The 12,052-nt window shown below is 40.1% G+C and overlaps 1 protein-coding gene across 5 annotated transcripts in view; it reads left to right on the top strand.

Annotated features, from left to right (window-relative positions):
- Positions 1–4,563: 4,563 nt before the first annotated feature.
- Positions 4,564–12,052, top strand: part of NEK3 (NIMA related kinase 3) — a 20,501-nt gene continuing 13,012 nt past the window's right edge. For 3 of the 5 annotated variants that reach the window (XM_019668868.1, XM_019668866.1, XM_019668863.1), the window contains exons 1-8: positions 4,564–4,645; positions 5,311–5,453; positions 6,756–6,906; positions 8,269–8,362; positions 8,449–8,546; positions 9,672–9,755; positions 10,314–10,381; positions 10,474–10,560. In XM_019668868.1, the coding sequence (XP_019524413.1) occupies positions 6,790–6,906; positions 8,269–8,362; positions 8,449–8,546; positions 9,672–9,755; positions 10,314–10,381; positions 10,474–10,560 (548 nt within the window). In that variant the 5' untranslated portion in view covers positions 4,564–4,645; positions 5,311–5,453; positions 6,756–6,789. The remainder of the gene's footprint in view (positions 4,646–5,310; positions 5,454–6,755; positions 6,907–8,268; positions 8,363–8,448; positions 8,547–9,671; positions 9,756–10,313; positions 10,382–10,473; positions 10,561–12,052) is intronic. The other 2 variants (XM_019668867.1, XM_019668865.1) reach the window with 2 other exon arrangements.

Below are 12,052 nucleotides of genomic sequence, written 5' to 3'. Positions count from 1 at the left end.
TAACATTTTGAAAATATTTGTTGTATCTGTACTGTTTACTAGGACAGAAATCTGGCTCTGTAATCAGTTACACCTGCACTGTACCACATACACTGCAAAGCTGAGAGGTAATGTCTGCAATTGCTTACTGTGTTATCATCTAAAGATCGTTACTTTTCCATCTTTTGAGGCTCAGAGTGACCAACTACATGAGTGGTTCTCCTCCAGGGGCAAAATTTTGCATTGCCTCCACCTCTCCCCATCCCCATCCCCATCAGGGACATTTTTAATATCTAAAGACAGTTGTACTTGTCAAGACTGAGGGCAGAGACACTAATAAACAACCTGCAAAGCACAGAACAATGCCACCCCCCCCTGCCCCCCTAACAAAGACTTATCCAGCCCAAACTGTCAACAGTGCTGAGGTTGAGAAGCCCTGAACTAGGCAACTGCCTCCTCTCTTCCCATTAATGCCATCTAATGACTTCTCAATCACTCCCTCACCTCTCATTCCAATGAACGTGGCCTTCTACTTCAGCAACGGATTCCTAGGCCACACGTGGACTTTGACATCACCAAGAACAGTTTCTCTTCTGAAATCTTAGATATTATGGTCCTGTTCTCTTTACACCTACTCTCCTGCTAGCTGTCTTTCTCCCTGGCTCTCTCTCTCTGTTTTTTTACTTCATTCAGACCTCTGGTTCATAAAATGCCTCCTTTTTCCCCATCATGACTTCTTAGACTTGCACTAGAAATAGAAATATATAGCAAGCTACATAGATAATTTAAAATACTCTAGAAGCGATTGTTTAAAAATGTAAAATGAAACAGGTACAGTTAATTTTCATAATATATTGTGTCGTCGGAAAAGTCATGACACACTTTTGCATAGAAAACATAGAAAAAAATACGTCATGACTTTTCCGACGACCCAATATTTTACTTAACCCAATATATTCAAAATATCAGTTCAGCATTAATCAATATACAGAATTAATAATGGGATATTTTACTTTTTTGTACAAGGTCTTTAAAATCCTATGTATATTTTGCACTTATATCACATTTCTATTCTCACTAGCCACTTTTCCGGTGCTCAAGAGCTACACATGTCTAGTGGCTACATATTGGATGGTGCCACTCCAGACTTCACTTCCTTCATAGGGATATTCAGCCTAGATACCAAGGTGTGTCACTTCACCCATCCTTATAGCGGCACCCTCAACTCTCTCATCCCAGTGTACTTCTGTTTGGCTTATCGGCATAATCTCAATTTTAGATCAATCTAAACTTCTCACTGCTAGAGATGATTACACAGCTCTATGTTGGCATCACCGCTGAGCAACTCAGTAGCCTTTGTCCACATTAGCTTCCTCTTATACTCTAATAACAATAATCAAAACTTTACTACTCGGGCCGGCCCAGTGGCGCGTTGGTTAAGAGCTGGCTTGGGACGCCAGAGGGCCCTGGTTCGGATCCCACATATGAGGGCCAGTGACATTGCCCTCTACAGCTAAGATGCTGAACAACAGCTCAACCTGGAGCTGGGCTGCGGTGAGTCACTGGCGACATTGTAGGCTATAGCCCCTGCTGCAGTGGGTTGCCATGGGCTACCGTGTGTAGCCAGCAGCCAGCATGAGTGGCCAGCAGCCACCGTGAGCGGCCATCCAGAGGCCGGCGACTGATCTGCCTTGCCCGGGAAGAGCGCAATGATGGTGCCAACTTGGGCCGGTGAAGCAGCGTTCTCCACAACTAGATTGAAGAACAAAAGGACAGCAACTTGTCTGTTCCCCTTCCCCCAATTCCCCAGCACTGTTCCCATCCCCCAATTCCCTAATAAAAAAAATCTTAAAAAAACCCCACAAAACTTTACTACTCAGAATTTCACTATGTATCATTTATAAACAAAGATAAAAATCTTGATTAAAAAAAACTTCAAGATTTTTGTCTCAACACCCAAACACTATAGATGACTTAATTTTCTATTTCATAGAGGAAACTGAGTCTCTCAAGATCCCTTCTCCTCTAAAATTGTCTACATCCATACACATCCTTATTTCCTCTTCTGCTTTCAGAAGCAACTCTGTCAGTTGTTTAATCTTTTTACTGGGCTCTTACATAGAGAAGTTTAATTACTTTCTATACCAGTTTCTGATTGCTTCAGTCTCAACTAGACCTTTCTGGTTGTCTCTGCCTCTAATATTTTCAGCCTGTTTTTCCTTCCATTGGTTTATTATCCCTCAACGTATAACTTTATAATTTCCCCACTAATAAAATACCCTCATAATATTGTGTCTCAAGCTACCCAGTGTTATCACCCTCTCTCCTACCCTTTAGAGCTAAGAATCTTGAAAAGTTCTTCTTGACCATCCCATCTCAACTGCTGCAACCTGATTTTCTCCCTCATCACACTGAAACCAGTCTCTTCAAGATTACCCATAACCTCCTGTTGCTAAATCCAATGGGCCCTCTTTAGGCTTTGTAACTTTTGACACTGTTTACTACTGCAACGTCTCTGTAACATTATTATGGTGTAGTGGTTGAGTCAGACTGTGGAGCCATACTGCCTAGGTTCTAATTCTAGTTCTACCACTTATTACCTATGGGACGTGAGGCAAATAATCTGTCTGTGCCTCAGCGATAACAACAATATCTACTTTTAGGGTTATTTTGAAGATTATATGAGTTAATAGCTAACAGTTATCTAGTCCTGTTCTAAGTACTTAACATGTATTAACTCACTTAAAACAGTGCCTAGAACCTAGTAACTTGTATATGTCATCTATAATAATAACATTTTATTATTCCCAATCACTACCCAGTTCAGAAGCTCTCTTAGCTGGGATCCATGCTTGGCAATAGCTGTGGAAAACAGGGGCCAGATATGTTCTCAATGTCCTCACCTCCCCTCCTCACCAGTTTATGCTTGCTGATTGTTATTGGTTGAATTGTGTCACTCCAAAAAAGATGTTGGAGTCATAACCCCTAGTACCTAAGAACATGACCTTATTTGGAAATAGGGTCACTGCAGGTGTGATTAAGATGAGGTCATACTGGTTTAGGGTTGGCCCCTAATCTAATATGACTGGGAAGATGATATGAAGAGACACAGGGAGAGGACAGCATTCAAGAAGCCAAAGAGGACCTGCACCCCAGCTCTGCCTGGAACAGGCCCCTCCCTCAGTCCTCAGAACCAATCTTGCTGACCGCTTTATTTTGGACTTCGAGCCTCCAGAGATGTGAGACAATAAATTTCTGTTGTTTAAGCCATCCAGTTTGTGGTACTTTGTGATGGTAGCCCTAGTAGACTAACACACTGATGAATCAAGGGATGGAGTCTTTTTCACAACTCTCAACATTGAGTGAGAAAGAAAAGTGTTGGGCATTTTTGTCACCTTCTCCCCCATGCTGTGGTTGAGGTCTGTGCCTGTTGCTCAATCTGCAGGAGTGGTTGCTCATGGAAACTTAAGCTGTAGCTGCATCCTGGGTATAGGCATGTGTAGTGGTTTTGTTTTTGTTCTTTTCATTGAAACAAGTCTGTTTTATTGCGTGCCACGAAAGCAAGCAAAGCAAGTGTTGCCAATGTTGACCATTCAGAACATTATACTCCTACGGTAGTCTTATCACTACACTACAGAACAATCATGTATTAACGCTTACATGTTATAGTGCATACATTTAGCACTTACGAGTATAACCAGACATTATTCTAATATGTCTATATTCTCATATATATTCTAATTGATCATTCTAATGTATAGTCTAACATATGTATTCTAATATGTTTAATATATTTTAATCCTCACAATAATCCTATGAGGTAAGTATTATACTTCTACATAGAGAGGTTTAATTACTTGCTGTATTAGTTTCCGATTGCAGTTGTAACAAATTAACACAAATTTAGTGGCTTAAAATAACACAAATTTATTATAATATCTTCTGGAAATCTGAAGTCTGGACTAGATCTCACAGGACTAAAACTAAGGTCTCAGCAGGATTGTGTTTCTTCTGGAAGCCCAAGTGGGCAATTTGTCACTTGGCCTTTTCCAGCTTCTTGAGACCACCTGCATTTCTTGGCTGGTGGCCCTTTCCTTCATCTTCAAATCTCACTCAGACTCTGACCTCTTCTGCCTCTCTCTTTCACTTTAAAGGGCCCTTGTGATTACTTTAGGTCCACCAGGAAAATCCAAAATAAACTCCATATTTTAAAGTTAGCTGGTTAGCAACCTTAATTCCATGTGCAAGCTTAATTTCCCCTTTGCCATGTAACTTAACATATGCACATATTACAGGGAGTGGGATGTGGACATCTCTGGAGGGCCATAAAAAATTCTGCCCTCCACACTAGCCCAAGGTCACAGCCAGTAAGGTGAGTACTGTGCCAGGGGAAACTTTTCTATGTGCGCTATTCGCTTAAATGGAGACAAAAGCTAGTGGGGGACACTTTGCCTCGATACTATTGGCATTTTTCTAGAGCCACATGGAACAACAGTTTTAGAACCGGCCCTTCATGGGCCCGCCTACTCCGAAAACCCCGCCTCCCTCCAGACAACGGAAGCTTCTTTGGCCAGCAACCCTAGAGACGACCAGGCGGGCCGCTCTGCCCGGCGGAAGCGCGCCAGTCCCGGGGGCGGAGGAGCTGACTTAGGTCGCGGAGAAGCAGGTGAGCGGTCTGGTCTGGCAGGCCGCCTCTGGAGGGAGGATCGCGGCGTGGGGCCTGGGGAGCGGGCGGGTCCACGCGGGATGGGGGCGAGTGGGAGACGCGTTCCGGAGGCTGGAGGACTGGCGCCCCAGCGCCGCCCCGGGCCTGGCCGCCTGCCGCGCGCGCAGCCTCCAGCCCCCCAGGTGCGGCGCAGGTGGGATCCTGTCAGGGGAGCGGGGTCCCCCGGAGCACGGATTTGGTCGCGGGTGAACGGGATGACTGATCTGCTCCGTGGTGCGGTCACCCCGCGTGCACCTTCTCAACCTCACCTGTATCACCGGTGATCCCACTTCTGGGCATTTGCAAATCACTTTATTAGTTTAAGTTTGGCAGAGGCACGCGATGGGACACTTTTGTCACATTCAGAGTATATACAAGCCTCTTAATGATCTTATGGGTGTAATATTGAGTAACGGCAAACGTGGGCAGAGAGGACCAATTGTGGTTTTCAGCTAAGAAGTGTCTGTGAGTGGTTGCTGTGTTTATCAGTTACTGTCCATCCCATAGAATAAAGACCCTGAAGTAGAAAAGAACAGGAATGTGGGAAAACTTGGCCTCCTTGTTGAATCATGTAATAATACCAGGGATCACTTAGAATAGTGGCAGAGAACTTTTTTTTTCTTCAGGTCGCTAAATATACTTGAAAGACCTGACTGTTGTTGAGAAATTGTCTTGAAGACAATGCATCTGATTTGGTTGTTTGAAGAAATTACTTCCGGAGTTTTCTAGTAATTCTGTGACAAACAGGAATACAAACAAAATTTTACAGGTCTGTATACCATAGGTTTTGGTTTGTGATTTTTACTTTATGTGCTTTGCTCTCAGTACCACATGATTCCTTGTGGTGTGATTTAAAAATAATAATAATAAAACACTACAAGTAAGCTTTCTGAAAAATCAAGTAAATTCATTCCAGTGTTGTTGTTTTTTTATGTAATGAAAAAAAATCACCTTTCTAAACTTTTAATAATAATAGCTGCCATTTATTTGGGGCTTCTATGTACCAAATAATTGGGAACTTTATAGTCATTCTCTCTTACATATTAAGCAATGGAACTAGCTGCTGTATCCTGGAAATATAGAAGGGGAGACTGAAGTTCCAAGACTATTTAATATCTCCTAGTCTCAGGCACCTCCAACTTAACAAGCCTTTCCTGAACCCTGCCACATTCCCACTGCCAGAAAAATCAAACAAAAACCACGCACACACTCGTGCCTTTCCTCTCTCTCAGAGAATGACACCATCATTAACCCAGTTTACACCAGAAACCTGGGAATCCACCTTGCTCTCTTCTCCCTACTTGTTCCCCCATAAATCTATCACCAAAAATCTTGCCAATTCTTTCTATGTATTTCCTTCCCATTTTCTTTATCCCCGTTGCCACCGTCATCATTTCCCTGCCTTTTCTATTGTTGCAGCCTCCACGCCCCATCCCCTGTCCAGTCCATTCACTCTGTAGCCCGAGTGAGTGATTGTTCTAATATGCAAATATGACTGTATTGCTCTCTTGGTTAAAACCCTTCAGAGACAGCCCATTAATCCAAGTTACTCCAAGGATAAAATCCAGCAGCCTGAACTTGGCTTACAATGGCCTTCAGACAGTCTCTGTCTGCTTTACCAGCCTGTTTCAGTTCTCTTTCAATTCCTCAACTGAACACAACTCTTTTGCCTTTAAATATGCAATTCCCTCTGCTTCCATTACTTCCTCCCCACCCCCACCCCCACTTTGCCTATCAAGCTTCCATTCATCCTTCAGACTTCAGCCTAAATATCATTTTTCAAACTCCCCTGGATATTTCCGCTCTATGCCAGCGTAGCTCTTTCTGTAAGACTTACCACCCTACCTATGTTGAGACCTGTGGTCCCGCTTCCATTGAGGTGTGGTGATGGCACGGACAATGAGAGATGTGTGCAGGATTATAAAACCTGGTGCAGGTGCTCAGTGTCTACCTGTTGAATAATAAAGGAATAAGTTGCTGTTGTCCTGTCATGGTGATTAGAGCTACTTTGCATTAATTCTGCCGTTTGAAAATAAATGTAACTCTCAAATATTTCTATTTTTGAATATAGTTTGGGAGCGTCCGTGGCTGTCTCAGTGCCCAGCATGGATGGCTACACAGTCCTGAGAGTGATCGGGGAGGGCTCCTTCGGCAGAGCCCTTTTGGTTCAGCAGGAAAACAGTAATCGGATGTTTGCCATGAAGGAAATAAGGCTTCCCAAGGTCACTGCTGAAGAAATTAGCTCATGTTGAAAGCGTACATGCCATTTGTATAGAAGAATAAGTTCTTGAGATTTAACATGAAATTGCTCCTCGGTGCAAAAGATGTAATGGGTTTATTCATTAGCTTTACAAGGTCTTAATATATTTATGTGGTTCTTAGATTATTGTAGTTAACAAAAAGGGAGAAAAGTAGTCAAAGGTGACGATTGCTGTTTATCTCGGTGAGAATAATTTGTAATAATTTCCAATTTCGTATACCTAATGGTGTAGGGAATCTGCCAAAAACAACTCAGGTGTAGTATTAATGGAAAAGGAACATAAAAATACAATGGCGAGCAAAGACCTGAAATGCTAACTTTTGGCATCAGGGAACATATTCTGTGGATCAGTTTGTAGGTTTTATTTCCCCATATGATGAGGAAGGTGCTGATTTATCACTGTGTATCATAGCTGTCATATGAAAGAATCCATGCTATGGAGGCTGCTTGATACTGTTTTGATCAATTTTAAAAAAATACATTTTAATAAAATTCCCTGAGTGCTAATTTCCACACCCCCCCGACTGTATTCTTGACTTGTTTAGTGATTCTAAACTTGAGTGGGCATCAGAATCACTTGGAGGGCTTGTTAAAACACATTGCTGAGCCACACACCCTAGTTTCCGCTTGAGGCCTCTGGTGGACCTGTGAATTTGCATTTTTAACAAATTCCCTGTTAGTGCTGATGTTGGGGGTCTGAGAACCACTGTGCAGTTTTTTGTTTGTTTGTTTTTTTGTAGAGGGCAGTGTCACTGGCCCTCATATGTGGGATCCGAACCGGGGGCCTCTGGCGTCCCAAGCCAGCTCTTAACCATCTGTGCAGTTTCTTAATTGTAAGATAATACATTCAGGATTTTATCCTCATAGAGTAAGTTAAAGGATAAATAATTTTGGAAACTACTTTGCAATGGTCTTTGTCCATCTTTGCTGCAGTAATACACCAGTATATTCTTTTTTATCTGGGCCGATGGACTGATAAAGTGATGCAGACAGTAAAAACATGAAATCTCTAGTTTTCTTTACGGATATACTACTGTTAATGGCCTACTGGCTCTCCAATTCAGGTTATACTTTGGCTAGTGTCAAAAGTAGTTTGCATTTATACTTGTCAGAATATAAGAGGTCAGCTTAAGCATGCAAAATATAGCCATAGTTGAAAAATCACCACATGTTTTCTCTTAGAGTTTGACAAACTTAAGCTGGATTAGAGTGTGGTGCTGTAAAACTGCACCTGGCTTTGAAGTATCATGTAAACTATATGATTGTGAAGCTGTCTACTTTAAAATGACTATTATATTTACACTCATTTAAAATCTCCCTCTAGTCTTTCTCTAATACACAGAATTCTAGGAAGGAGGCTGTTTTGTTAGCCAAAATGAAACATCCCAGTATTGTTGCCTTTAAAGAATCATTTGAAGGTAAATATGAATTTCCCCAGGTGCATGCATTTCTGAATTTGATTATGGCCACTGCACTTTCTTAAAGAGTCTTCCATTTGTTTTAGCTGAAGGACATCTGTATATTGTGATGGAATACTGTGATGGAGGGGACCTGATGCAAAAGATTAAACATCAGAAAGGCAAGTTGTTTCCTGAAGATACGGTAAGAGACTAACATAGTTTCCTTCAAGATTTAGAAGCAACTTTTCTCATAAAAATCTGTATAAGTTAAAACCAAAGTGTTGGGTCTGTAATTACCTGACACACTAGTTAGAAAGGCCTCATTTTTGTTGTCAGAATATGGCTGATGTTTAGAAGAATTTCACAATTGTATTACTCATCTTATTTTGTACTACAATAGATACTTAAAATTTTGATTTTTATTGTATTTAAAGTTTAGAGTGCAGATGGATTTATTTTGTATTTCTAGATCATCAGAAAAATGAAGCCCACATTTCTGTTTCTTGGGAGCACCTGTTCTCTATCTTTTTCCTTTTAAAGTTTAGCATATTTCCTTAAGTCTAGTGCTTACTGCCTTTTTAATCGAAAATTGTGTGCTAATATTTGAATGAATTGACTAAGGAAAGTATTTAAGTGAACAGCTTTCATGTGGTTTAATTTGCTTTACGGTATGTTATAAAATTGTATTGGTATAAATATATTTTTATTTAGAAGTTGTTTTGTTAAAATTGTTTTGTTAGAAATATGGCTTCATATTTCCAAGGAGGTCAACCTTGACTTCAAATGAATGAACCCCCACACCAAAAAAGAAAAAAAATATCAGTTTGACATTTAATTCTAGGCACCTGGAAATTCTGGGTATTGTTGGCTGAGGATTTATAAGCAGAATACTGACCTCAAAGGATTATTGACAATATAATAAAATCTTTTAATGTTAATATAAGAATATTTTGAAAAAGGAAATGGAAATCTGATGTAATGATTACGCTATAAAATTGTAGCATATTCATTTCTAAGTGGTAAACTACCTTTATATATGTATTTAAGAAATACTTTAGTTTGGTTGAATACAAGAAAAATACAGTGGGAGTTTTATTAAATTGCTACTTGGATCTTACATAAGATGAAGAAACATGTAATTCATAGTTTTTCTGACTTTCTCTAAGCAACACTGACTCTTAGTAGAACTATGCCATTTTTTAGAAGTTCTATGTTTAAATCACGTAAAACCAAAGTCACCTAATGCCTAGAGACCATTCTTTGGAATTTTGGGTTAAATGAATCAATTTTTTGCATTCTTGCAGATTTGCATGCTTTTTTCTTACAGATACTTAATTGGTTTACACAGATGTGCCTTGGAGTAAACCACATTCACAAGAAACATGTGTTACACAGAGATATCAAATCCAAGGTAAGCGGAATATATTTTGGGGCCATAAAACCCCCAAAACTATTTCATGGTCCTTTTTTCTGTGTTATTCTATTTCCTTTGAGGACATTTTTATTTAGTTTAGAAATATTTGTCAACCTAATATTCATACTAGTAAAATAAGGTACTACCTGATAAAAAGTCGTTAAATCTCTTTAGTAGTGTGTGTTAATATGTCCCAAGCTCTCTTAGCGACTGCTTCCTAAGACCATCTGTTGTCAGATGGAAAATGGCTGAGACCTGGGCCTGCCACATGAAGTTATCCTGATACAGGTTCCCAGTCAGTCGATCAGGGTCTGCTGATACAATCTGAAGCTTGGTGGTTCCATTTCTAAGCAGCTATTCTGAATTCACAAGCAGGAGGATATATAGCTGTCAAGAGGCTCTTTGTCTTTTTGTGTTCCACTCAAGAACTCAGCTATCAACATTTCTACCCTCAATCTCCATCATCAGCAGGCTTTGAAAGACAGCTTCTCCGTTGACCTCTGCCTTATGTTTGAGTGATAGAAGACATAATCTGAGCTCTTCTTTTTAATGCAGAACATCTTCCTCACCCAAAATGGGAAAGTGAAACTGGGAGATTTTGGATCTGCCCGTCTTCTCTCTAAGTACGTATTCTATTCTGTAGTAGTGACAGTAATCAGATCATCCATTACTTCGGAATGCTCCGTACTCACTCTTTGCCTCTCTGTGGTTTTAGTCCCATGGCGTTTGCTTGTACTTACGTGGGAACACCTTATTATGTGCCCCCAGAAATTTGGGAAAACACACCTTATAACAATAAAAGGTAAGTGACGTACTTATTCGGTGCAAGGGTGACTGTTTGGTGACAGGCATTGTAGCCTACAAATGAAGTTTGGTTTTTAAAAAATATATAGGTGAAAGCAGTGTCAAATCTGAATTCCTAGGCTTCTAGATGAAAATCGTATTTTTCCAACTGTTTTAATCAGAGTTGAGAGGAGCTAAATGTAAATGCTGAAAGAAAGGCTAGTCATTTCTAGTATGAGTTATATCACTGGTTCTCAGACTTTGCTGTTCCCCCTTTTAAAATTCCCAAAGTGTGGGTTGCAACCATACCAGCTCAGTCAGAATGTCTGGGGTGGGAAGCAGGCATCCGTAATTTCCCAGGATCACCAAGTGATGTTCCCATGTGCAGCAAAATTCAGGAACCACTGGATTATGTCACTGAGTTAACATTTACAGGACTAGACCATAATCATTTGATTGATAGGTTAATTGATTACAATAAGATAGTATGAAGTCCTTATGATTTAAAACTTAAAATTTTTTTCTGAATATAAGTAATATTTGCCTGTTGAATAAGTCGGTGGTCAGGGTGGGATTGGAAATATGGAATTGTGCAAGAGAGGAAATGGCAATCACCCACTTTTTCACAACGATTAACATTTTGGTGTTTTCTTCACCCATTCATTTCTCCCCCACCCAAACCTAGCTTATGTATTCTATATACAATTTGGTATCTTGCTTTTTTTCATTTTATATTACATCATATTCATTTGTATATGATGTTTAAGATTTGTATATGAGGTTAATCACTTAAGTAATTATTTAAGTGATTAAATGCTTATATAAATCTTCAATATTTAAACTCTTATATTTAAACTCTTCCTAAATATTGTTAATGGTTACATATTTTACTACATGGTTCTTCCAAAATTTACTTAACATCCCTCTGTTGTCTCCAATTTTCAATGTCATAAACAATGCTGTGATTAATATACCTTTATTTATTTATTTATTAACTGAGCCATCCTGCTGCCTGTTGGCAGCTCAGCTCGGGCCGGGTATTGAAGCGCTGTTGCTCAGATCTCGTACTCTTGAGCGAGCTCTTAACCAACTAGCCACTCGACTGGCCCCATAGTATACCTTTTATTCATAACTATGTCATTGTGTTGTATCACATTCTTGGCATGAAATCTGAGAAGTAGAAACACCTAAAGACTCTTGCTAATCTTAAAAAAAAAAAGAAAAGGGTACGATAATCCATACTAAATGGGTGCCTTAAGAGTAAAATTGACTGAGTTGGGGACAAAACAGCTATAAAGGGACTTACTGAGGCAATTAGGAAAATTTCAGTTCTTTTTTTTGTTTGTTTTTTTAAAGATTTTGATTGGGGAATTGGGGGTATGGGAACAGCGCTGGGGAATTGGGGAAGGGGAACAGACAAGTTGCCGTTGTTTTGTTCTTCAGTCTAGTTGTGGAGGACGTTGCTTCACTGGCCCAAGTTGGCACCATCATTGCGCTCTTCCCAGAGGAGG

The sequence above is a fragment of the Hipposideros armiger genome, unplaced genomic scaffold (assembly GCF_001890085.2).
Source record: "Hipposideros armiger isolate ML-2016 unplaced genomic scaffold, ASM189008v1 scaffold_541, whole genome shotgun sequence".
Taxonomy (NCBI): domain Eukaryota; kingdom Metazoa; phylum Chordata; class Mammalia; order Chiroptera; family Hipposideridae; genus Hipposideros; species Hipposideros armiger.
This window is presented reverse-complemented; position numbering and strand designations above follow the sequence as displayed.